This window comes from Drosophila melanogaster, chromosome 3R (assembly GCF_000001215.4).
Source record: "Drosophila melanogaster chromosome 3R".
Classification (NCBI taxonomy): Eukaryota; Metazoa; Arthropoda; class Insecta; order Diptera; family Drosophilidae; genus Drosophila; species Drosophila melanogaster.
Genome location: NT_033777.3, coordinates 22,912,117 through 22,939,250, shown reverse-complemented (window position 1 = coordinate 22,939,250; position 27,134 = coordinate 22,912,117). Strand labels below are relative to the sequence as shown.

The 27,134-nt window shown below is 45.0% G+C and overlaps 2 protein-coding genes and 1 long non-coding RNA gene across 3 annotated transcripts in view; all 3 read right to left on the bottom strand.

Annotated features, from left to right (window-relative positions):
* klg (klingon) overlaps positions 1-27,134 on the bottom strand; it is a 62,448-nt gene that overhangs the window by 22,481 nt on the left and 12,833 nt on the right. The window contains exon 2 of the mRNA NM_079730.3: positions 23,615-24,300. Within this exon, the coding sequence (NP_524454.2) occupies positions 23,615-23,843 (229 nt within the window). The 5' untranslated portion in view covers positions 23,844-24,300. The remainder of the gene's footprint in view (positions 1-23,614; positions 24,301-27,134) is intronic.
* lncRNA:CR46088 (long non-coding RNA:CR46088) lies at positions 10,122-10,658 on the bottom strand. The gene has a single exon (NR_133436.1). It is a non-coding gene; the product is annotated as a long non-coding RNA:CR46088 (long non-coding RNA).
* CG6660 (uncharacterized protein) lies at positions 14,726-15,899 on the bottom strand. Its single transcript, NM_142847.2, has 2 exons — positions 15,394-15,899; positions 14,726-15,331 (listed from the first exon to the last, which is right to left on the bottom strand). The coding sequence occupies exons 1-2, from the start codon at positions 15,778-15,780 to the stop codon at positions 14,900-14,902; spliced, it is 819 nt and encodes a 272-aa protein (NP_651104.1). The 5' UTR covers positions 15,781-15,899; the 3' UTR covers positions 14,726-14,899.

The following is a 27,134-nucleotide window of genomic DNA, read 5'->3' as shown; positions in this document are numbered from 1 at the left end:
ATTTTCACTATTAGTCGGTATAATTACGTGCATTTAATCACAACGGGAATGCGGCTTAGAAAAACCAAAGCCCCATGCCAATTTTCTCCATTTTCCCCATTTTCCCCATTTGCACCATTTTCCGCATGTGAGCTTGTGTGCCATTGGCCAATTTTCAGCTAACTAATGTTTGTCTGTTACTTTGCATTGCGCTTATTTCTGCTCATTTATTTAAAAGTGTTTCCTCTTTCTGTGATTGCTGTTTCCCGTCCCTTGTTTGCCGAGTGGTCGACTGTTTTTCCGAGATTTTCTTTTTACAGTTGCGGGTCGAGGCGGTAGGGTGGAGTTTGAAAATAAATTAAACGGGATAATTTGTGGTGCGTTTGTTAGCAAAATGTTAATGAGGTCGGTTGCGGGGTTTGCCCCTACCCCAGTTTCCTCTCATAAAGGTGATTTCCATACCACCGAACTGGTCGACATGGTGACACTGCAAAAGATAAAGCCCGGGCAACCGAACAAGCATTTAGCAATGTCAAGCAAGAGGGGCAGTAAATTTCAATTTGCTGGCAGTACCAAGAGCATCATTTAGATTGTTTAAATACCAGCAAACGTGAGGCTGGAGTCGTCGTACTCGAAGGCAAAATGAAAATGCATATCCACAATCACATTCACATCCACATCTACACACATCCACACGCAGCCAGACAAATTGGGCAACAGTTTTTCAGTTCAGATCCCTTGACTTTTCCCGGCGGAGTAAAGGAGTAAAGGGTCGTCCTGGGCTGTCCTGGTTGCTTGTGGTTTCATTTGCTGGGCATAAATCAAGTAGAAATTGCAGCAGGACCCTCCTGCTCCTCCATCGGACAATCTGTCACCCCCGCTGAGCGCTTAGGTCGTCTACAATTTTAAAGATAAACACTCGCCAGACTTGTGTGTCTCTTTGGCCCGAAGTTATTTCATATTTAAGCCAAATTTAATGGTCATGTCCAAGTCGACTGGACAGCACGACTCAGACGAGGCCAGTCAAATCCCTGCTTATGTATGCATGAATTTATATCCCAGTGCCTTTTGCTCTGTCTGGGATCTTTGTCCAATCTCCAGCCTGCATATTTGCCAATCAATTATGGATGGAGCCCCATTGGATTTTGATATGTGCCACTGTATTTCTTGAGCGATTCCCCCACTAAGTGACATGGGAAGCAGGGCTGTTGTCTACTAATTACTTTAATTTAGAGCCACAGGACGAGTGCGCTCGATAATGGGCTGCAATTCAATGGGAATGCCGAATCAAAGTCATTGCAACTGGGTCGAACAGCTGCGAGTTTGCCAACTTGAAAGTTATCGGCGGCCAAGTGGGGGCCAAGCAAATGTTGTCTGCACCGGAAACGGAAACAAGCAGTGCACACGAGTGGAGGCGGCCAAAAGGAAGTAAACCAGCCAGGACAGGCCAGGCAAGGCAAGGCAAGGCAAGGCAGCTTTTCAGCCACACAGATCCTGGGAGCCAGAGATTGTCGTTGGCTGTGTGGCACAGTTAGTAGTCAGCAAGTCGTTGCAGCAAATGGGGCGAACAGAAGGAAAAAAAGCCAGCATGGAATAATCCTGCGGCAGCAGACGGAATGCTGCTTAGTTGACTCGATATTTCGTTTCGCCGGCGCGGAAGGACTTGGGCTCCTTTGCTCCTCCTTCAGCAACTTACATGTGCCATGCATTCGAGTGTAGTTTGCTTTTAATTCAGCATGGAAAATGAAATTGAAAACTGTGCCAAATGTGTGCACACAGCACAGACACAAGACAACACTTTGGCGTGCTCAAATAGACAAACTTACTTCGTGGCACTGCGAATAAAATTCGGCTTTAAAGAATGCATCACTTTCGTTTTGGCAGTTTAAAGTTCAGTGATGAAATCTATTCTATACTTAATTATATATCGTATTGTAGTAACCACAAAATACTCTCATATCCTATGAAATTCCTTCAAACTAGTTTGAGATTTTAGAACGTTTTCATACTTCTGTTCTATCTACTTTTAATCCTCTTTTATATTTTCCGGTGCACGTCTGACGATGCAGCTGGAAACCAAAGCCGAGGATGCCTCTCTGCAGAAGTGACATGTAATAAATTTTATTGATTTTCACTTTTCGACTGGATGCTGCAGGCGCTCCGAGTTGCGGCTTTAATGCATTTTTAAGACTTTAATTTTGCGGTCGGACTGGGACTGAAACTGGTTGTGGAATTTTTCGGGGCGATGAGATAGCAATTATAATTGAATTAGAAATGCCAATCTGAGTTTGTGCCGCTGCATTGAGTGGATTTGGATGAAAATCTGTGGATATCTGTGTGCACATGTGGGGGGGATGCATTTGTGATTAGTTTGCCGAGCGGATTGTCCTCAGCAATTTGCTTGGAAATAGTTGGAAAAACGAGTTTTCACCCCGCCGGCAATGGTAGTACTGCATTTTTCATGCATTGCCTGTCACACACACTGATCTCGAACAGACATGCGAGTGTAGCCCTGTTTGAATTTATTGCATTTTTAATCATTCGGCTTGGTTTGGTTTATTTTTGGGTTGGTTGGTTGGTTGCAATCGAGAGGGCGTGTCCCATTTTATTCCGTGTTTTTAAATGCAGCTTACACAACACAAGGTTAAACAATAAACGCCCCATTAATAAATAACAACAACTGGCACTATTTGTTTTGCTCTTTTTCTGCAATTTATGTTTACCCATTGTTTTTTTTTTTTTGTTTGCATTCTTTCAGTCAGTGCAGTTGGAACTCACCTGCAAATAAATAAAATACAAAATGAATCAGTAAGGGTTCGCCATTGTTTTTAAATAAGTAATTAATTAAATATTGTGCGCTGTTGCAGCGCTAACAAGATAAGTAAACCGTGTGTTGTCGGTAACAATATTCTGCGGTATTTAAAGTGCACTCTCTTCATTGGGAGCTTTTTCATTTTCCAGGAACTTACATCGTGCCAGTGACTGGTAATTTTAGTCTGCGACTTATCTGATAAAATATGAGTGCTGAACATGCACATCTAATTTGGAGAAAGGAAAAATTATAATATATTGTTGTCGTAGCCACTTTTTGCTGATTCCACTATGCGATTGTTCTGTTTTTTTCTTCTCTGCAGCTGGGTTAATGTGTGTGCCTCATTTATCAAAGCGCAAAATGCCGCTCTTGTTTGCCGTCAAAGGGTTGAGAAACGTCCTTCTGCCCCAGCACCACAACTACCCACCACCCACTTACCCCCTGCCATGTGCGTGTAAAGCACATGAAAAATCCTGCGGCTAATAAGTGACACGCGTCGATTAATAAAACTGTATGGGGCGTACAAGGCTGCCGCCCACTCTGTGGGTTGGTTGGGTGAGTTTTGGGGGGCGTGGCAAACGGAGGCGGGAGTGGACGGAATGCCACTGCGTGTGTTGTACATTAAAGGGCCATGTCACAGTCAACGATTATGCAAATCAGCCAGCCAACCGATCTAGGATAAGCCCAAGACCCTGCCAAGGACTTGCCTGCAATTGCGTGAGTCCTTTGGGGACGTTTAGGTATGTAGTTCCAGGCCGGTGCTAATAGCTGCCCAAGATGCCAGATGACCCCCGAATAACTTAACCTCTTTGGATAAGGATCATCATTTTTTAGTACTTTCTTGTCTATGAATCTTAACGATTTCTTGATGTGCCCAGCAAATGGAAAGCAAGCGATTGAGAAACAATCTGATTCAAGCATATAAACTCTTAAATTGTATTTATTACGACAGCAAGTTCATAAACAAGCCACGTCTGAGCCAATATGCGAATTTACATAATTCTTAAAGTGTGACAGTATTACAGATTATTTCGCCCAGCGAGCCAAAGGAGTTTGCATTTCGCTTTCGTTTGAGCGTGTGGCAAGTAAATCAAATTTTAAAACATGCCAAAAGCAAAAATATGAAATCAAAATCCATTCAATTTCCATCTGCGGGTAGGAGAGTTGGAGGGGGCTGTCCTGTGGCTTCGCTTTCGTTTTTTTATTTTTTCCCCCGCCCCATTCTGTGGCCCTTATGGAAATGAGTGTGCTGGATTCTTGCTGCTCTCGGTTATTGCTCTTCTTTATTTTGTGAGCGGTAGAAAAACAGATGCAAATCAACAAGCTGCCAGCCAGAGTGTCTCCTCAACAAGTGTCTCCTTTCTGTCCTGCGTGTCCTGGATATCCAGCCATACCACTTCCAACCCGCTTCCATCCATATTTTCTTCTGGCATATCGTACGTATTTACAATCCGCATGCAGAGATGAATGATGCTGCCAATGAGCGTGTGTGTCTCGGATGTATTTTGACAGCATTTTGCTATTAACTTGCTATTCCTCGTCAGATATTTGTTTTTCTTTTCACTTGGACGGGGTGGCATGTCTGGTGCTTGGCAGAGAATCAGCATTAGATTCAGATAGAGATTCCAGGGGGCAGAGTCGGGGCATGGAAATGGACTTTGGTTGGCATTTGATAAGCCTTCTTCTGCGGCTAAATGACTACTATTCCAGGCTGGAGGAAGAGATCGCCGGATAAGTGATTTATGCATTATATGCCCATTGTTATGGACATAAATCGTATTAAGATTGCCCTCCCCCGATCCGTCGTCTGTCTCATTATCGCCATCATCCCCCCTGTGGCTCCTTTTGGCCCCTGCCCTCAGCTCCGTTTGAAGTTTACACCTGCGGCATCTCAGACTGGGCTGAAAACAAAAGCCGCTTTGTTTGCCGTTTGCCAACCTTGGGCTGAGCTGTTTGGGTGGCGTTTTTTTTTTTTTATTTCTTCCTAACGAGAAACTTCAATATTGTCCCTTCTGCCCAGGCACCAAACAAAAAGCGAGCTAGAAAGAAGGCAAGACAAATATTAACCCGGGGCTATTCATTAAACAGTCCTTTGCTCATATGTTTTCCTTTCGCCTGCTGCCACTCTGTGTCCTTTCATTAAACAAGCCCCTTCATGCCTTCGACTTTTTCCCTCCGGCAGCCACTTGAAGCGCTCATTGTTTGCACTTGATGATGCCCGGTTGACAGCCACGCCCACGTGGATGCCAACGCCCCCAACCTATCGCTGCTACACAGAGCTGCAGACATTTATGGCCATATTGCCGGGCATCTTCGACAGCACCTGCTGCTGAGTGGGAGTCATTGCACTTGGGGAAATTGCTTCGCAAGTCAATAAAGTAGGAAGGTAACAGTTTCACTGAGGCAAAGAAACTAAAGGGCAGCTTATTACCTAATGGAGTATGTCATTTAAAAAAAAAAACTATTTCCATGCATGCTTATTGTGCATTAAAGTATATAGCTTTAAGTAAGAATGCAGAATTTAAGACAGAATCCAAATATAATCAATATCTTATATTCACTTCTTATTGTCATTTCCCTTTCATAAATGTAACTTTAAATAGCATTAGGTTGAGCATATTTCAAAGATACAAAATGTCAAGTTCATGGATTATTTTTACAATTTCATCTATAGCTTTTCGCACTGTGTTCGTCCTGTGAGGCGAAAATGCTTAGCGCCATCTTGGGAAACGGGGCTCGATTTCTCATTTCAATTTCGGCACTTCTAGCTTGTCCGTTTTAATATATATCCCTGTTCTGTGGAAAATGCTCACTGCTCTCGATTGCCTGTGCCTCGCCAGCTTTTCTCATTGTCTCCGCTGACAGCAGCTGGTATTCTCGACGTCTGGCGGCAGAAATTGAACATTAAAAAGCTTAACGACGGTGCGCGTTCAGTTGCCCTCCCCCAGCCGGCAAAATCCGACAGGATAACAACGCAGCCAGCCCCGTTTGACCGTCTGAGTGGCATAAAACGCACCTGATGTGCAAAAAGTGCTTAATTGAAAGCATAAGCTTCTATAATTTCGTTGCGTTCGCCCAGCCACGCGGTGTCAAAGAACTCAATTTAAATATTCTAATTTATGCGCCTGCATATTAAGAGGCACGATCACGTAGCCATGACCTCCATCCAATCCATCCATCCATTCGAGTGGCCCGTCTGCTCAGATGGAATGACTATGGTTGTCTGTTGTCTGCAATTAAAAGCGCTTAAATCAATAAGCCCACACAGTTGACGTTCCATTTCTCATTTGGCCAAAACGTGTTGGCTCTTAGTATGCAAAGCACTGACGGCGCAGGCTAATGGATCCGTCATCCTCCTTGGCGGCATCTTCCTGACTTATCGCCTGGCATTTTCTGTAACCGATTGCCGACGGGCGCGAACACTGTCCCAGTGGCCTTGTTGCGATATTGTGATTGGCATCCCGGGACTTCTGGCATCAGCGTCATATCACAATGGCAACTTTGTCGCCCGTTTGGTTCGCCGGCTTATCAATGTCGCTGCTTCAAATCTGCCAGCGCGACAAATTCGCGCCTTATCTCAATCTTGGCAGCAGCGGCAGTCGCTCCCATCTCACCTGGCACTTCCATTCCGCTCGATGGATGGAAATATGGCTGTTAGAGATGTGAAGGATCCCGGTGGTTGTACCTCGGTACACTCACGAATGAAGGTACAATTGCAAATGTTGGTAAATAGGAAGGTTATCGTGGACAAGTAGTAAAAGTTCCTTCTCCCGAAACATTTTTATACTTCATGATTTCCTAGAGATCCATCTATGCTATTCTTACTAGGTACTGGATACTTGTGCTGGCAGAGTACCCTTCTCTTCACTGATAACCGGGTGGTTGGGTTATTGAGCTCCGGTGGGGTGGTCTTCATTATTTCTTTTCACGCAACCGTTTCTTGGGTTTTGCGGTGAAGGCAGAAGATGGGATGAGGGTGGATTCCAAATGGAAGTAGAACGACACCGGGGAAACTTCATCCTCCTGCAGTCATTCATTTACCCCGGCGAAGAGGTCCACCATTGTTGCTGCTCGTAATTTATCTACCGCTTTTGTCTACCGACGGCGTCTCAATGTCACCCGTTTTCTGTGTTCTGGATCCTGTGGTCTTTGGCGACATTCCTGGGGCACAATTCGGAGCCCCCTGCTCCAGCAAATGGAAAATCTCGGCGCAGTGCTTAGCATCTCAATTCGGTTTTGGTCGGGTGGCTCTGTTGCTATCTGTGGGCCGATAATAAAAATACCACCGCCAAGGTCCCAGGGGTGTGACAACTTCCAGCTTTGATTTCTTCTTGTTTTCCTCGTCCTTGTGTCCCCTTCCAGGACACGAATGTCTTATCGGCAGCGGCAAGTGTCGCACCCAGAAGTATGCAATGCTAAATTATGTCAATAGGTAAATGAATTTCGGCTAAATTCAGATTTTAATATCAGCCGTGGGTGGAGGGAATCTTGCAGGATTCTCATTTCCTTCAGCCTTCTCATTTATTCATACAGCTGAAAAATATACTCGCACACATGTGGGTTGTTTATTTGTCGTTTTGATGACGACATTTTCCGTGAGGCGTACACATGCGACGCGCCACGCCCACCACTTTGTACTTGATTTTAACAAAACTGTCTGTTTAAAGGAAACAAAGTGAAATTGTCTCCTTGGGGAGCTAAAAAAAAAAAACAACAAAATAAAGAAAAACCCAAAATGTGATGTTCCTGGGAAATGTATTTAATATGCAAATCCTGTATGTCCTTTGAGATGATTATGGAGCACATTATGTCCCCAACAGGAGCACATGCTGAAGAAGAAAAGTGAGTTTTCCCAGGGCACACACAATTATCGATTCAAAAAGCCGCTTTCCACTTGCTTTCCTGACAAATTGGCCACTAATTTAGGAGAAATTAAAGAAGCTTTCAAGCCCGTTCGGAATTTAAGCACGAGCGAATCGAGCTGTAAATTAATATAGATGGAGTTCTATTTTTTCTTCCGCTCCGACGGATTTGTTTTGTGAGTGCCGCGCGGAACTTTTCCAATTTGTGCACCGAAAAAGGATAGATAAACAGAGACGCAGACACGGACATTAGCTCTAACTCTATCTCTACCTCTAGTTGGAGTCCAGACATGGGAAAACATGGACAGTGCACCTGGCCAGACATCCACACCACCACCACTGACCTCCGAGCTCCGACCTCGGCGGCCTCGTGGAAAAGCCGGAAAAAACTAATCGAACCGAAATACTCGAAATGTTTGCCTGATTTCTCGAGAGTACGCGCAGCTTGAAATTGCAATCATTGAACAGAATTATCCTTCCTTTCTCTTTGCCATGTTATTTTTCAGCCAACCTCCGATCCGGAAACTTCAACTTGTCGGGGGCAGCAAAAAAAAAAAAAAGAAATCTAAAAAAAAATAAACCAGGAGGACTCAACTATTCCCGATAAATTAGCTCTTTAGAGTTCCATGGCCCGAAGGATTGGTTGGTGGTTAGTCTTTGCTTTGATTGCATTTAATTCGATTTAATGCGTCTACGGTTGTTGCGGTGCAGAAAGTACTTTTTGCCCCGAAGATGGATATTTTAATTCCAAGCAGAAAGTTCCATGATGACAGTTGCCACATCTATATACATTTTCTTTGGGTCCGGCGTTTAATTAAAATACAAACAGCGATTCTCTCGCAATTATCCCTTTTTTCTTGGCCACTTCTTTCTCCCTGCTGATTTTTTCGCGCCCAGATAATCTCCATCTAAATGATGGCAAAAAATTATGCTCGAATATTGTGGTTTGGGTTCTTTCTCCTCAATTTCCCAGTTTCTTCCTAATTAAATGTGTGGCATTAGGTGGCGCATTTTGGCACCAAGCCCATCTTCTGGCCACAGATTTGTGGCCAGCGATATGGCCAAATGGAACATGTTCCCGCCGAACAGATGATGTCAATGCGCCATGGGGCTAAGATGGCTAAGGGTTAGGGGTCAGTGGTTAGGGGTCAGGAGGTTGGTCAACGCTTTCAGCTGCCAATTTGCGCCGCCATTATTGAAGTTTTTCATACATTTCGGTGACCACACTTCCGGCCGCTGCAGCATCTTGTCTTCTACTTTTCCGGTCCTTCGTCCTGCGTCCCGTGACCTTCTTCATTTAATTTTTTATTTATTTTCCAGCTTTTTTCGCCGCTCTGCCGCTCTGTTTGTTTTGGCCTGGCCCACCAAAAAAAAATAATTCAGCACGCTGGCTGGTTGTACCGTCATTACGTCCGCTCCTTTGCCGCGGCGTTCCAGAGTCGTAAAGTAAATTTTTTAATTAGAGTCACGAGTAAAACAAACCAATTAGTAAAGCTGTCAGAGCAATCCTTTCGCTGCTTTCTCCTTTCGTCCAAGCCGTGTTGTATTTTTAATTTCTTGGCCATGTTTTGGCCGCAATTTACGCGTGCTGCCGCGTTGGTGGCGTGTGAATTATTGAAGGAGTAAATTATGTGAAAAGGGCAAATTAAACAGCTTTGGCAGGGGGCTACTTTCCACGTTCCATGTTTTTTATAGCCATCCGGCCCGAATGATTTCGCGTCCCAAATACGGCGCATCAAGTGGTGGTCTTCTGTTCCTCGAGACCCGAAATGTAGTTTTAATTAAATAGTACAATTACTTGCCACTGCCGCCGGGGCACCTTTCATCCATCGAGAAAAACTTCTTGGTTGCGCTTCGTTTTGGTTTGGTTTGTTTCGGTTCGGCTTGGTTTTGCCTGGGTTTTGTTGTTATTTAGTTTTAGTTTTTGGTTTTGGGTTTTGGTTTATATTCGTGGCTACGTGAGCTGCATGGCCGATGAATGGCCAAACGGGATGGAGGCAAATAAACAGAGCGCAGTGCACGACTCATGGGGCGAAAAGTGCGACGGACTTGGGGCACACAAAGTTTTGAACTTGGCCCCCCCGTCGCTGCCAGGGCTACAAAAATACAAAAGGCAAAAAATATGCAGGGAAAACAAAACAAAAATGGGGAAAACCGAGGAGAAAACTAAGTTATTAGCACCAACTGTGCTCGGTCGATGGGCGTTCTGTTCCGGCTTTTGTTGTGGGCGTGGCATCTGCACTTGTTCTCCATGTTTACTGCACTTGGAGTGCAAACGTGCGGCAACTATTTTTGGACCACCATCTCGACCATTGTTGTCATTCTCCAGTGCGATCGATGCTTGGATGACAATATGTAAGCAAATTGGACAGATTATGGGAATAGAAATGGGAACTACAATACATTATATAGCTAATACGGCCTGAAAAAGCCAAAGATTAGTACTTGCAACTAATAAAAATGTATCTATGATTTCAGTGCTTTGTATCCAATTGCATTTCATGTTTTTGTACACAACATTTTCGATTAAGTGGGTCACTGTATTTTTCCACAAATATTGTACTTTTCTAATATGTTGTATTCAAACATAAACTTCTGATAACTTATTTTTCTTGCAACTCCGTTTCCGGCCGCCTGCGTAGAATTTATTATTGTTGCACTTTGTGGCAAAATATTTGCGGTTTGCTGGTAGTTCGAGTATTAGCATTTTATTTTATTTGCACTAATGTTCTTCCGTATTTATTTTGGCCAAGTTTACCCAATTGTGTATCTGTTTGTCCACAGCTCGTTTCGGGCAATTTCCCATGTTGGTAGTCGATAGATATTGCCTTTGTCGGCGCCTCTGTAAACATACTCGACCTGCTGAGGGGTGAATCGAGAGTTGGGCCACGGAGTTGAAGGCACATTTTGGCAGAGCCATGTCCTGGCACGCCAGCACCACCTGGTCATGCCCACCAGCCGATGCCTCAGCCAGCCACCAGCCACCTGACGGGGCGTAATAAAAATAAATAGTCATATAAAAACGAAACAAAATTCATGGTAACGCCTGGCGATACAATAAAGCATATTATTTCGACATTTATTTCGCCGGTTCCATCTTGGCAGGCATTTGGGCAGTGCCAAAGTGCTTTCCCACTCGGCATCGGAATGTTGGCACCACTCCGCCGGCTAATGAGTGCAAGTGCTATGTGATTTGCTCGGATACCAGGATCTTCGTCTCTCTTCAGCATCTCGAAGGATCCCCATTGACTGTGTGTGGATGCATCTGAAAGGGCGTTTGTTTCCAGCTCATTAGAGTTCGCTGCCTGCGCGACTCCTTCTCCATTACCATTACGAGATAATTCCTGGAAAGGGGAGGTGAGTGTAGTGTCTCTTCGCAACACAAATGCTTATTTATGCCCGGGATTGCTCGAGTCCTTGGCAAAGTCCTTGTCGGTTATTTACTCTGCAGGAGCACTCGACTTGAGTTCGAATCGAATGCATCCGGCTGAGAGGAATTGAAATGTATTGATTTATGGCTGCAACTGAGCGATGGAAAGGACAGCCCAAGGTGGAGGTACTCCTCCACCGTTCCTGCCTTCGGAAAGTTGGTCCTGAATCCTGCGACTGAGTATAGGACTGAGTGAGTACTGTGGCCAGCTCGAGAAGTTCAATCAAGTGAACTGTGTTGGCTGTGGCTGGAGTTCGGTCATTGATAAGTCATAAGTTGCTCGCCGCCACACAAGTGCGCCCAAGTTGCGTCACAAAGTTTGTCAAAGTCAAACACACAAAGTTTCCCGCTGGCCGGGGAAAATGCCAATGGCTCAGATATTAGCAGTGCATTAGTGGCCATTGCATTATTAATGACCAGCTGGGCATTGATTTTTACACTTGCTCCTCTGACAGCCACACATTTTCCACCTCTTTTGTTTTTCGCTTACCGCTCCATCAATATTAATTGAGTTGATTGAACGGATGAACACGAAAAGGCTTTCCGGTCCGGAATCGAATGGCACTTGCACTCAGAGAAATGTCAATAAGTTTTTATGCCAAAAAAAAACAATTGCCACTTGCTAAGCTTTGAGAAATAGAAAACCCTTAGTATTTTACCCTCTTTAAAGGCTTAAGAACTTTGATACCACTGTGATTTCACCCCAAAAGTATATTTGTTTTCTCAAGTGCTGGAAGGGAGCTGGCCCACACCGCTGTTAACCTAGATATTGATAACTTTTCACATTAGCTATGAGAGTGCCGCGTGACCCCGTGACCTGTTGCATGTACGCTCGTGCAGTTAATTACTTTGATTTATTCGAGAGTCACACTATGTATGTATATATGTACACGCGTGGTCCGCTTGTCACATATTTCAAATCGCGCTTAATTACGGCACCGTGTACTTACAAATTAACAAAATTGCCCAGCGCCCAGATAAGTAGGTCCACCCACTCGGCCTAAAATTTATTACAAATTTCAACTTGGCTGCCAGCGCGAGCAATTCACCTGCCACTCGAGACCAAAGCTCTGAATTTATTGTTTTGTTAGACCAAAAATTACAGCGATAAAAAGTGCTACAAAGTGCTTAAGTGCGACGAAATTTGCCAAGGAAGAAGTAAATGCCCGAAGAGCATAGACATGGGACATCGATAAGGATCGATAAGCATTGGCAATAAATTGCCAACCAGAATTCAAATAAAGCCAAATGCCGGCTAATCTCCATTAGGCAAATACGTTGAGCTCACCGAAAATGTTGTGATCCATTTCAGGACACGGTGTTATTGTTGTTGCTCCTCTTATCTGGGGGCGTGGAGCGTGGAAAGTACGTGGGATTTTGGGCGGGTGGAAAAGGTCAATGTAAGTGCTTTTCATTGAGCAGTGAACTGCGAACGAAAATGCGGACATAAACTTAATGGAATTTAGATTTCTTCATTACGGCAACAGGTGAAAGGAGCATCAAAATGTGGCCTTTTATACCGGCTTGATTACCTGCACACATGAAAGAGATTCCAGATTTGGGTCGCTTAATATTCGGGTTCATTTTCATTGGATTATAAAGAGCTTTTAGTCCCGGGGCTAAATGTTCGAGGCCCGACATCAATAGAAAATTGATTTGCGCTTGATAATTCGAAAAAGGTAAACAGGATTAGCCTACACATTTGTGGATAATTGCCAGGGGGCCGAGTTACTAGCTCCTTCGCTCTTGAGTGTAAGAACGCACATAGGAAGTTGTTTAAGCCAAGGGGAATCGATTGGAACACGTGTCGCAAAAGCGGGTGCTCACTGTACAGCATGAATAACTATGGTAACGTATGTGCCGATGCTTATTATTATTTACACTCGGCTACAACATTGTCGCAGGACTCGAGTGGCGCGTGTGGGTCACAGCCCAGTCGATATTCTGTGCAGTGCACACACATGGGCACACCACAATCAAGGAGTTTCGTCCTTTTGGTCCTGGCCAAGTTTTATGCTGAGTAATGGCCATGGCCACTGCAGAAGCATTGCTGCGAGTGGCCGTAAAGAATCGCATTCGCAATCGCACTCGCACTCGTAGTTTACATAACGGTTTTACGGCCAGCACTTAAATGCCATGCGAGTCATAAATGGCGGGCAGATATCGAGCATACGCCATGTATGCCATGTACGCCATCCTCGGCCAGCAATCTTTTTGGCCCAATTGATATCCTTGCAGGAAGTGCGCCGCGTTCATTGAACCCTTTTTTGGCAATGATCGCTGATGCTGCCGTACGTCGTACTGATGTTAATGATGACGATTCGGGATGCTACATTGTATGCCATGCATACATGACTTCGAACCCGGACATAAGTTCCAAGCAGAACATACACAACATCCGCCGACCAGCTTCCGTCTCGAATGTTTACGCTCGGCTTCAGTCGCAGAAGTTCGTTATTAGAAAAGTTTTAATGTGGCTCCCAAACGCACAACAACAACAGACACACTCGGAAAAAGAAGGCAGTCCAATTTGGTTTGGGGAAAAGTATCTGGGACTGCGGAGTCTTGGATGTTTTAATGCTATATGTAATAGATTTCTAGGAGAGGTTTTTAAGCTTTGTAAGATTACAAGAAATATCTATCTATCTAAACCATCTATTATGGTCTAAGTAGCTTTCTTTGTTAAAGTAATGGTTTTGTTGTAATCCTAATTTTTTTGAGTGCATCCATGCAGGGACTTTTGGCATTATGTGATCCGGAGTTGGGGCTATTCAGAGATTCCCCTGGCCAGCCACAAATATGAGCCTGACAAACGACTGGCAATGATCTGCTGTTGCCACTTAATAAGCTCCATTTGCGCCAGCCGCAAATATAAGGCGACCTTCGGACTGTTGGCTTTTAATTTGCCATCGAAGGCTCTCGGCCGAGTGAGCAGCAAAGTTTGATGATGCCGCCGCCGTCGCCTAAGAGAAGTATTCGCCGGACTGGGCCAAAAATTTACATAACTGAAAAAATATTGTGCGGGCGGTCCTAAACGAGGCACAAACGCTGCCCTGCGGCTTTCCACTTGCTGCCTGCTTACAAGCATTTTTAAAGCGGTTTCCCTCATTTCGCCCCTTGGTTTTCCATTTTTTTTTTTTTTTTGGGAGCGAAAGCAGATGTAAAACTTCTGGCAAAGAAAAAATGCCATGGCAAAAACAAAAAAAAAGAGGGGGAAAAAATATGAATGAGGCAGCCTTCTAGGCAAATGTGTTCAACATGGGGTAACACTGTGGGTGTGCTAGCTGGTTTTTCCACTCTTTGGCTTTGAAAAGGGGGCCAGAAAAAAACAACGCTGGCCAGAAAGTTAAAAGGTGGCCCAGGGGCCCATGCGACACATGGCCGAAGCATATAGAGAAATGTGGGTCGGGAACACGTGGCGGCCATAACTGGTGCCGACTTCATCGATATTTCATTTAACCCTTTAATAAAAGATATGCCCGGCTAACTTACTTCATAACTTGTCGCCGCCTTCGCTCTCCGTGCTCCATTTCGATTTTCCCAGGCGGTTAAGAAGTTTTCGAGAAAAGTTTAAGGAGCCTCCGAATCTAGCCGCTGGCAAATTGAAATTGATTACAAAAGCAAAACAATTGAGCGATATGTATTTTGTGGCGATGAAACGGAGGGGTTGGGAAACAATCCGAAATGTTTATTTATACCAGGCATTTTGGGTTCGATCGGTGCCCATTTGCATAAGCGACCGACCAGCTTATTACACAATTTAATATGGAAATGACGCGGCGCGAACTTGAACCTCATTTTCAACGGCAGTACAGCTCAGCTGGCTTTCAGCTTGTGCTCCGCCGATTTGCGCTGTTTGCGTATGTAGGTCTTGCAGTAGAAGTCGAAGAACATGGAGAACATGAAGATGTTCTGAATGAAGCCGATGAAGGCGATGAACACGGGAAACTGACACGGATTCCGGACAATAACGAGCAGGAAATGAAAGGTGAGGTAGCCAAACTGCATCAGCTGCAGCTGTGTAATCCGCTGCTTCCACCACAAAAGATTCTTCACCGCGCCTAATGAGGCGGCATAGTAGTAGGCATACATCACCGTGTGCACCAGGAGATTGATTATACCCAGCATGCTGCAGTGTGATCCACCCAGGAAGGTCATGAAGATGGACACGCCGAAGACCATGCCGCCATGGTGATACACGTGCAGGAAGCTCACCTGCGAGTTCTTCTTGCGCAGCACTATGAATACCTGGGAATGCATTTGTATATGGGTATAGAAGGTATATAGACGGTATATAGCCCCCAACTAACCGTGTCGAGCAGATCCAGATACTTGAGCATGTAGTACGCATACGAGGCGTACAATGTCTTCATCATGGCCGGTGATCTGTCCGTGTGATCCACTGGCTGGCAGGTCCAACTGTATCCCGGCTGGAGGTAGGTGTTGCTCAGGCCAATGACGAATATCGTGGCATTGGCCAGCACCTGCACCACATTGTACACCTGCATCACACGTTTCAGCTCAAAGGGAGCACGGTTCGCCATCCAACGTGGTCCGTAGTGGAGCACAAAGGCCACATACAGCGCCACAATGGCCAGCACGATCCATAGATTGCCCAGCAGGGGCAAGTGCGCCACTCGGGGATCTCCGTGCTCGGCGTACAGATCCCTGACCAGGCAGTACAGGTAGGCCACCATGTTGTGCCGCATTCTGGATCCTCGATTCAAAAATACTCCCTGCCGAACTGCCGGAAAGCGATTTGCAGTCCACGAGACACGAGGGTCTTCAGTCTTCTGAACGGAACTGCTCGAAAGCACAGTCTATCCAAGCATTCCGGCTGGCTATGTTAATGACCGTTAAATGAGAAGCACCACGCATACCGGATTAACCCGTGTCAGGCGTTGCACTGCCAGAGAGATTCTCGTTCTTTGTCGCCGGTTTATAAACTTGGAACTGCTTTGGGTTTACGCTCAAAAAACACTGAAGGAAAACGGGGCATAAAACCACACTTTCAAGATCAAGTGCCGATCATCTTTTCCATAGTTGAAATTTCTTAAAAGACCTAAGCAATCTCACTATGAAAAGAAATTGGTTATCTCTTTTCTAAAAAAGTTGTGACCAAATTGTGCCACATTTTTTCTTTATCTCTATGAACTTGTGCCTGTCAGGGGGTAAACAGGGTTTAGCTATTACTTGACAATGTATGAGAATTTATGGGCTATAACCAGCCGCTACGGAAACTTTGCTGAGTGGGAAAAAATGATGCTCCAGCGGGCAAATGTTGGTGGCGGTGGGTGGTGCGGGCTGTTAGCTGCGGTCGATGGGTGGTGACATCAATTTGGGTTACTCAACGTTAATCGTTTGGCTCGCAGCTTGCGGCTGCGAGATATATGCAACTAACCCAGTTTACAAAGCATGCCAATAAATTTGCAGCATAACTGCCAATATAAGCGCAACTGTTTTGAAATTAAGCCAAAAGCGAAGTGAAGGAAAAGCGGAAAAATGGCGGTAACGTCAGCTGCAGCATCTAGTATCCGGCATCCCGAATCCAGTTCACCAACATTCACCATCCAGTGACCCACTGAGCGACTCCGCCATGCTTGATAAATTCGCCAAGTCTGTACAATGGCTGTAAATAGCCGCGGGCATCGGACAAATGGCTCTTAAAAACAACAGCAAGAGCAGCGGGAGCTGGAGGAGCTAGATGAACTGGAAGAGGAGCTGGAGATCGCAGTCGAGCCAACTCAGCGAAATAGGCAAAAGTGTTTTACGACCTGGCTTGCAGCGCAAACCGAGGGCCATGCAAAGGAGCAAAGGAGCAAAGTAGCAAAGGAGATGGGCTGCAGGTGGCTAATCAACCTGAAGCAGGTGCAATTTGTTTGCGCAACGTGCAAACTTGGCAAGCATTTTGTGGTCGAAAGTTTACAGTTAAGGAGCTTCAGTTTATTTCGATAAGTAAATGTGCCAATTTATAGAGGAGAATCAATCAAGGATCTGTACGAAAAGTTTACCTTATTGGCTATTAAACAAGGCCAGGTGGGCTAAGTTGGGCGAGGCCATTTCACTTACTTTCACTCGCGTGTCCTTAAGCCGCAAGTGATGCGATATGTGTACAGCCCACACACACACACACACACTCACATGTGAATAAGAGTGTCCTTGGGGCTCCTGCGGTGACCTTGTTGTGCGGCAGACATTGAGCCAGCCAGCGCCAAAACAATCATTTGCATTTCACCTCCCCACGGACAATGTAATGGACGTCAGCTCATTTGCACAAATAAGCCATAACCGTCGCACGTTCCCCTCCGATTGGCGGCCATTTTCGGAGTTACAGGACGACAGGACGATGGGACTTCAGGAGCGAGGAGCCGCTGCCAGTGGCGTTGCAATAACGGTAATGGCCGCGGTAACGACAACAGCAAACAACAGAAATAATAATGATAATCATTTTGCGCGCACCGGAAGTATGCAAATATACGACTCGAAGGACCAAGACGTTGAATGTGCGGATATATACGTATATCCGTATATCCGTATATACGGGCATGTGCGGATTCACGGTTATAGGGCTTTTTGGCGATGCCCCGGCCAAAGGAAAAGGAAAAACTCTGGCCTTAACAGGTCGCCCTGAAAATTAAAAGTCCGCCGCGAATGAAGCGTTAATGATGGCGAGTAAGTAAACAGTTTTTGGGTCGACAGCATAAATATGAAAATGAGTCCCGGCCACGCCCCCTTATGTCTCTGCTTAAAACATAGTGTTGTGCGCCGTTGTCGCTGGCCATGGCATGAAATGAAAATAATAATCTCTTTGGCCAGGAAATGAAGGGAAATTCAACAGGAAACTTTTGTGACGTGCCGCAAACAGTCCGTGCAAACACACTCGGCGACTGTTAATGCGAGTGTGTGTGTGTGTGTGTGTGTGCGAGTGGGTGTTTGTATTTAAATTGAAAGGCCCAACACAAACACAGGCCGACCAACACTCATGCAGGTGTTAAACTGCGCGGCGTCTCTTTGTGTGAGTTGCCAATGCAAATTACAGTCATTTGGCCAGATATTTTTTTCCAACCAACTTCCTCGGGAATTTTATTTAAAAGCGTTGAAAAATATATAGAGCTTTTCATTGGATGGGAAACTGCTCTACTCTTTTCTACGATTTTTTCCGCCACTTTCTGGCCTGCACTGTCAATGGCATTGTTGCTTGGCACGCACTCGCACTGCGAAAAAAATTGTATCAATTTTCGTTAATATCCATCTAGGGAAAAAGTACTTGAGAAAAAAATCTCAAAAAATATCTATTTGTTTTTTTTTTAAATCCAAAATAAAGGCATAACATTTTTAATTTATTCCTTTAAAGGTATTCAACGACAAAAAATGAAATGAATATTCTCAAGTAGGTTTAAAAAGAATTTTGCCATTAAGCTCGTTTTAATGATTTCAAATGAAGAGCTCGTATGAAATACGAGGTATACGAATCGAAGTATACGTGGTTATACACATTATTTTTTTACGGTGCACCTGGTGCACAGGCTCACCTGTTTTACACGCTGTGCACTCCACGCGGGAATAGCAATAAAAGTTTATGTGCACTTATTATACGCCCAACTGGCCAAAACATTGCACCTCCGAGAACTGTCATTAGTAAATAGTGCATAATTTTCGGGACAGCCGACAATCTGTGCACGGGCGTCTATAATTATCACCCCGGCAAGTGAATGGGCGATAATGGCTTGATTTTCAGCTCGGCAAAAGAACGTAAATGGGTATTAATTATTATGATTATGGCCGTTCCGAAGACACTCGAATCTGGCATAGGAGCTGGTATTGCCATGGCAGAAATGCTTTGCCATTTCGCCTTGCTTTCCTATTTTGACAGCGGCTCGTTCAAGCGGAATTTGGCAAATGCCGAAAACTTCAAGGGTATTATATAAATGTTGGCCCTGGCCATGTCTTGTAAGCATATTTTGAATGCCAAGCAAATCCACATCGCGCCACTCCACTGCATGCGCCACTCCACTCTTTGCCACATTTGCCCCATGTTTTAGCCATGAAAGTCACTTCCAAAGTTCAAGTCAATGTCGCAAAATGTTAACGGCGCGTTAATAATGCGATTAGTGGATGCTACAGACCCATTCCGATCCAACGATCCAACGACTACCCAACCAGCTCCTGGGCGGGCTCCTCAACTTCCTATTCAAAGCCAAGAACCAGCATGTATCCCCGCCGGAGGAAGGAAAACACACATTTGAATGCGACCGCCCATCTGAAGGAACATGCCAGAATTGGCTTTAATTGGTAAAATAAACGGAGGGAGCTTGGGCCACAGAACATGGACTCCCCCGGTTCTTCAGCTCCAGTGCTAATTAATAAATTTCTTGGGGATTTCTCGCTGCGTCCTTTTCGGGATTCGACTGCCATAATTATCGCATGGCAATCGCCCAGGGGACGCGGCATGCAAATGTGTATGCTAATATACGAATTTATATGGGATAGACGTACGAATGAATATCTGCATAGGGGAGCTCCTATGTACAATATATATGTATATGATCCTGCGAAATCCCCGCTAAGTGAAGCCTTCAATTACATTCGTCGGTGTGGCGCTGTCGGCATCAATCCCCTGGTAATAGGATATTTTCAATTTCCATTTGCCCGCTCGTATATTTTGCAGTTTCGTATTTGTTTTAAGTTATGCGCCCTCTCCAAGTCTCTCCAGGGGAATCGTACAGTACTTTGTTTTTTTCGCCTGCTCGACCCATCCGAACATATTTCATTGATACGCCGTTTCAGTGGAGCTGGCGGCGGAAACATGACAGGGTACATATATTCAGCAGGATGTACATCTGGGCCTAGCTGGAATATTGTCAAGCCGGCGAGTAGAGAGGAGATCTGCCACGGGTCGTCCTGGTCACGTAATTGAGCCCTACACCACGGGGTGGCCAACCGGCTGGCCGAGACGAGTCGGACGGAGTTGAGTCGATTTCTGGGCAATAGAAAATGAATTGTATGCACGGAAATATGACAAACAATCAAAACGAATTCGGAAAAACCGCAACACAAACCAACAAATGCGCCAGCTGAGCCAGAGATTTGTTTCCCCAGTAACCAGTTACCGATGGGATGGGTCTAGATGGCTTTGGCTGGCCCGGTTGGGATGGAGGCAATGGGTGGGCAAAGGCACCACCGGCGAGTTAATGGAAATGGAGGCGCGGTCGGCGAGAGGCTGGAAAAATCCTGGACGCCTGGCACAAACGACAGCGACTACGGCGTCTGATGGAAATTTATTGCTGGGAACATACCCAAAGGGATTCACAAATATAATACTATAGTCGGAGCGATGGAGCAGTAGCAACGATACACTGAGAAAATAGCCAGCTTGATATATGATATATGATATGATATATTTAGATTTTATATCAAGGCAACAGCTATGAAATATTATTTGCAGTATTTTGTATTTTACCTTGAAAAGAAAATCATAACTGGGAACTTAACATTCCACTCATACGTTAATTTTTTCGCTCAGTGCTGGATCAGTAAATGGAGGCGAGGACTGCATACAAACACGTACTCCATGTCAGGCCGTTTGCCAGCCCCGAGCCTGATCCCTCCCAGCTTCGACCCACCGTTGAGCTAACATGGCTCAGGATCTGCGGCGAGGAGCCAGCGAATTGGCGGGCGGGAAAAACTAACCCTATGAACAATTTCCCAAAAGCATCTGCAAAAACATACAAAATGCGGTTTTAGCCGCTGAGAGGAAATCTGCAAAGGGAGCGGGTACGAAAAATCTGTTGAAAAAATATATGACAGCTAGAACATGTTGCCAGCATTTCACCGCCCCGCGTCCTTGCCACTCCTTTATTCAACCACCCCCCTACATTCACCACCCGCCAAACAAAGCTGCTGTGTTGAGCCAAAAGTGAGCTGCAAGCACGCACTGTGCATATTTTGTTATGAAAATTTAAGTGAAATCACTAAAAATGCCAAACAAAACAGCAAGATATGCAAAAATGCAGCGTTAGTGGGAGTGCCAGTGAGGTGGTGGGCGGTGGAAAAGCCCTCGAGGCGGAAAACAGCTGTTGTTTGTGTTTGCTGCTGCTGCTGCTCCTGCTGCTGTCTGCTGATGATGCTCATCTGCCGCTCCTGCCGCTTCTTCCGCTCCTGCAGTCTTATGAAAAATTGTTGTCAGTTTATAAAATGGTAGCTAGGATGTGAGCCAGTGCGCATCCTTCAAGTGCATCACGTGCACCAGATTCTCAAACAGGCAACTGATGCCAGAAAATGGGGGTCTGGATGGCCCATGGCTCATGAAAATGGGTCAAAGCTGAAAGTTTGTCCGGCGTACGGTAGGTGGATCGCTTTTCGCTTGCAGTTTATGGCTCGTGTTACTCAATAAACATTTGTCAAAGCGATGCAACCTTCGCACCCAGCCCACCCTGCTTCACAAGCCCCAACCTCCCCCGAATGTCCCGCCAATTTGCTGCTATCGGAGCCAGCAGCATCGCATTTTCCTTTCGCTTTTCCTTTGCCAGTTCGGCTCCCTTTTCACAGCGTTCCAGTGTCAATTGTAACGTTTTATTGCCTCTTTCTTTGCATTGAATACACGGCGGGAAAAAGAGGGTGGTCAGTCAAGCAATTAGGAAATTCAAGCAGACCAGCTCCATTTATAAAAAAAAAATTTCAAATTAATTACATTCCATTCGATTGGCATCTGATTGTGAACAAATTTTGGTTATTTAATTTTGGTTTTAATTATGAGTTTGTGAAATGCTTGGTATTTATTAACTTCTGTCTTGGATTAACTTCTCTTGAATTCCTTTCATTGTATTTCACACTATTATTGCGTATTCAACTCATATTTCTGCACCTGTACAAACACATACATAAGGGACGGGCTAACTGTAAAGGTAACTGGCGCACAAGGAAATTTATGATCAGTGACAAAAGCACATTCTCACCTTTGATATAGCTTTACGGCCTGAGCCCCTTTTTCCACTCTATATGGCCGATGTAGCTGGGATAAGAACAGGTCTGTCTTTGGTTTGTTCTGTTTTATTGTGCCCGCCCTTTTGTGGCTCTGTGGGTGGCCTTGGGTGGCTCAATATCTCTGGACAAAACACCCGGCCCACTCTAAGCCCCGCCCACCTTGGAAAAGTCCGAAACCAGTGCCACGCATCGATGGCTCTTTTATGGTGCTCCGCAGTTTTTCGTTTTCCGTTGATTTTCCCTCATTTTTTTTTTTTTATTTTTTTTTTTGCGACCCTCTGCCGCATTTTTTGCACAGTGTTTGCCTTCGGATTTTTGCGATAATGGAGACAAATGTTGTGCTCTTAAATTTATCGATTGGTTGGCAAAAGTTACCAAAGGAAAATATAGCCCTGGATGGCGAATTTGTTTTTATGGGCGCGCCCGCTTGTTTGTTCATTCGTTGAGCTGAGCTGCGTTGCGTATACGCCCCGTGTTCGCCATTTTCGCTTAGCCTTAAAGTTGACTGGCGGCGCACCTGAGTTTTCAATTTATATGATGTTTTCCATGGCCTAATAGAAGAGAAGCAAAGTGCCAGACAATGGACTATGTAGACCCAGATAATCTTGTGCCGGAATAAGCCAACTATTTGTACAGAATGTTCGTCGGTTTCACCTACTTTACCCCCATTTTTTTTGCTTTTGTTTTTTGGAGGAAGGCGTAGGACAGCGCAACCTTGCAATTGAAAGTTCGGCGCTTAAATTCAGAAAGAGAGAGGCAAGTGCTTAAGTTTCCGTCGCCATAACGAGTTATTAATTGTGGCTGGGGTATTTGGGGCTTAGTGGGTTGCTCAGCTGACCGCTCCGCAAATGACCTCGGTATGCCTCGGAATTCTCTATCTCGCGGTAAGCTTTTACTCTAGTCCTTTCGCGCTCCTCGCCAGCGGCTTCAGCATTAAACACCACAACGTGCTCGAGGACCTCGCCGCGTGGATTTATGCAGCGTTACATTGGCATTAAAATAGCAAAAAGGGATTACGAGAGAGCACTACGGGCCAGCTCTCGTATTTTATTATATTTTTACATTATTTTTTTTTTTTCTATACCCGCCAGCGCTTTTGGCCCCACGCGCTTATTGCCCCCGCATCGCACTCTCTATTATGTAAAAACATAAATGCAACTTGCGTTGAGTGCTGTGCGAAATAAAATGCGATGACTGCAAAGCGATGCAGAAATAGCTGCACGGCAAAATATGAACAAGTTGCTTGGGATTTGGACAAAAATATGGCATACAAGAAGATTATGTTTTTCAATCTTAATGGGTCTCGCAGTAGAAAAGTATCAATGGTCAGTTTATAAGAAGGTATTTTTAAAGTGCATTATTGCAGATCTAACTTCCACATTTCTCTCAGTGCACTAAAAAAAAGCTGCGCTCAGCTTTTCCATTCCACAGGGCCATTGTTCAGATGTGACTCGAACCAGGGGAGCGTACTCCATACATATGTATATGTGAGTTATAGAACACAACTAGAAGGAGGGGAAGGAGGTACTGCGTATCCGAATCACTTACCTCGATTTGAAATGGCGGCCTCGACGGCGAACCCGCCGCTTCCGGCGTGCGCGTGCAGCAGCCATCCGAGGCTAATTACAATCAGAATGGGGCAATTCATTTGAAGCGGAGCACGGTTGCGTCGCTGGCTGCTTTTCCTGAGCCCGCTGGCGTTGGCGTTGGCGGAGGCGTGGGCAGTGATGGGCGGGGCCAAGGCGCCTGTACGTATGCTGCGCGAAATTATATTCATTGTTCCGCGCTCGGCGCGTATGATGTGGAGTTTCTAGGTTCCGGAGTTCTCCTCTATTTTCGCCGGCTTTGTTATTAAATTTACTGGAGCTGTAGAGCTGTTGCAAAGTGCTGTTCCGTTTTTTTATTTTTATTTTTTTTTTTGTTTTACTTTGGCCCGTTAAGTTTTCATTTGGTTAAGCGCCAACATACTTTGCATAGTCGCTTTGCCGCTTTGTTTAATTTCCAGTTTTCCAGTTTATTTTCGAGCTCTCTAATTAGAAATTGAGCAAAGGACCGCAAGCACCAAATGTGTAGCGCACTTTTGTGCGCTTTCCCCTTGACAAATTGCTGCTGTGTTACGCGAAATATTTTCTAATTAATTTCTATTGCACAGCTATTTGTTGCTGGACCGAACAAACTAATTATCATTGTTTCTCTGCCGCTTGTCCAAGTGCAAATTTATTTTCGCCAAATATCTGCAACGGAAATGTGGAAAACAAATAAATTATTATTATTTTTCGGTTGCAACATCGCACACGCAGAGGTGAAAGTTTCTACTTCGCTACCAAAAAAAAAAAGCAAAAAATGCTAACTCCACTTGGCTTTATGCGATCTTTAAGCTAAACTCCGATTCCACTTTGGGCCACAAAACTCTCAAGTGCAGTGCTCAGGAATGTTTTTGGTGCTCAAAGCGCACATTAAAGCACAGGATATCTCAATGCGTGTGTGTGCGTGTGGCACTCACATGCGCTCCATAAACCCACACACATGCACCGAAATGCGTCTGCGAAACTTCACTGACACGCAAAATTACCCCACAAAGTGCAATTAGCACACAAGTTAAATTATAAAAGTTCCGTTTTTTAACCTTTTTCCTTAGCGTTGATCCTTCGCCCACGCACACATGGTAATTTTGGACAAAAGGAGGGTGAATGGTGAATGGCCGGGTAAACAACACTTCAAGAGCAAAGTCCAAAGCCAAATAACAAATTGTTCCTAGGGCGGTGCAAGCCCACACCATCGTGCCACCACCCCACCCCCCATGTGCCATATTTAATGACAAAGTTTTGCATAATTTCATGAGTTTGCTGCGTTATCCTGGCCACATGAGCTCGGGTAAGCCGAAGAAAAATCAAGCAAACTGAAAAGTTCAAATTATTTCATTATCGCTTCCGTGCAGGGCAAACTACAACCAAAAAAAAAAAAAAACCGCCGAGCAGCAAAGAAGCGGAAATGTGCTCGAAAAACCCATAAAAACAAACTGCGGCCCGGCAGCAGGATGTCGTGGTCAGTGGAATGGGTCGCGACGGCTCGGTGAAAAAAATGAAGTTATAAATTTAGATTAACCCCATGCAGCCGATGGCGGCGACTCACTTTCGCTCTCACTTTGGGTACGGGGCCTGAAAAGTCCATTAAAAGTCACAAGCCAGCCGGGCAGAGCGAGAAAAAGAGCCGTCCCCAATCACATAATTATCTAGCGCTTTCATTATTACCCTGGGCATCCAGTGGCGCCAGATATCAAGTATACGCTACGTGGCGCGCTTATGTGCCGCTCATGTCCTGGAGGAGCAATAAAATATTTGTATCTATACCGGTCCAAGGTTCTAAGTAGGTCGCATAGGTGGCGGCGCTACAAATCTGCACCGGGCATATAATTACTCAAAAAGTAAAACTCGCTCGCCGGGATGCGGAGGCGGCGTTGGAGATTCCTGGCATTGGATAGCCGGGATGGCTCCGGTTTTTATGCGCGATGATGCCAGCAAAAGGCTTTTATCATGTAGGCGGTAAATAGCCGTAAATAAACAGGACGGCGCATAAAACGGCAACAAAAGACGCGCCAGGACGAGCACAGGTCGCCGCCGTTGTCATCGCCACCAATGGAGGAGCATTAACCGGAGGACATGGGCACTTTTAGAAAAACCAGGAACTTAAACCAAAACAAATTTTAAGAGCGACAGAAGGAGATTTAGAATTATAACTTATGGAAGCACGTAATTTAGTATTTAAGTCTGTTAGTCGATTCACTTAATAATGAGTGGATTAATATCTTAGAAAGTTTAGTGAAATTTGCTATTTAGCCTATTAGTGTAGAATCCTTTTTTCCCTGTGCATCTCCTGTTTGTCATCCACTGTTGGTGGAGGACCAAGGTTATCGGTTTTATGGGTCTTTGGCCTACAGATTTTTATATGTGTGCCACATGCTGTGCACCGCTGCCTTTATTTATGAGGCAGCCATCCCAGCATCGCAGGATACTACACAGGCTACAAATTTCTGAAGTCCTGCAATTTGATCTCCGTGTTTCGGTTGGTCAGAGAGCTCTGGCTAAATGTTTTAACAATGTTTTTATCGGGCTCTTGTCGAGCCTTTGCCGCTGCGGTGACTGCGGTCGCTTGGTAGCCAAAACCAGCGCCATGACCATAAAAGTTTAATATTCTAATAAAGCGGATTTAATTATTTAAAAACAACATTGCCACGTCCGAACGCCGACGGTTTTTAATTTTTACTCGCTCTGTTTCGCTGTCGCAAGGCAACTTGAGTCGACTTTCGTCTAAATTGCACTTTGCGGTACAATTTCCAGCTGCAAGTTTGCCAGAGCAAGTCGTAATTAGTTTTTGCTGGTTTGCTGTGAAACTGATTTTCGCTTGACGGGCGGCAGAAAAAGGGGGTTTGCCGCTGTAGGAACTGAATCCGAGGGCAAAGAAATAGCTGCGTCTTTTGTCAGCCGGGGGTTTTAGCCACCACCATCCTTCTCCACACCCTGTGGTTGACTGGCGGAACTTTAAAATGGGTTAATTGCATTGTAAACTAAACGAACAAATGGCAAACAAGTGGCACAAGAGGGCAACAAGACAGCAAAAGCGGCAAAAACACCAACGAGCCAACCAGCTTGCAACTGCAGATTCGATTTGAGCTTTGGCTTATTTATAAATCTGCAATTTCACCCTCCTGCTAAGTTTCTCATTCTTTGCAAGTTGCGCTTGGCAACCGACGAGTGCATCATTAAAACAAGTTTTCCAGGGATAAGTTCTTGGGCATCGACATCGAGTTACCTGGTATCAGTTTCATCAAAGTTATAATGCGATTAAAAGTCGCTGTCCTCAAGGAAATGTAATTTTTGTTGCTTCTAAAAAAGAATATCTATAGATGTATCTTAAGAGCGCGTAAGCGCACTGCTTTATAACATGAATACTCCTCATCCACTAGTAGATATGCAGGGTATAATTAGTCAGTTGGAAGAGTCAGTAAGCTTGGCAGAAAACAAAGCCGGCAAAACTCTTTCCATATTGCAGCAGCCTGCGGAGCGTGTAA

Bases quoted from the DNA above. Each gene is read 5' to 3' on its own strand.
- CG6660 (NM_142847.2), bottom strand. From the start codon at position 15,780: ATGGTGGCCTACCTGTACTGCCTGGTCAGGGATCTGTACGCCGAGCAC. The intron at 15,332-15,393 runs GTTAGTTGGGGG...ATGCATTCCCAG, and splicing joins ATCTGGATCTGCTCGACACG to GTATTCATAGTGCTGCGCAA.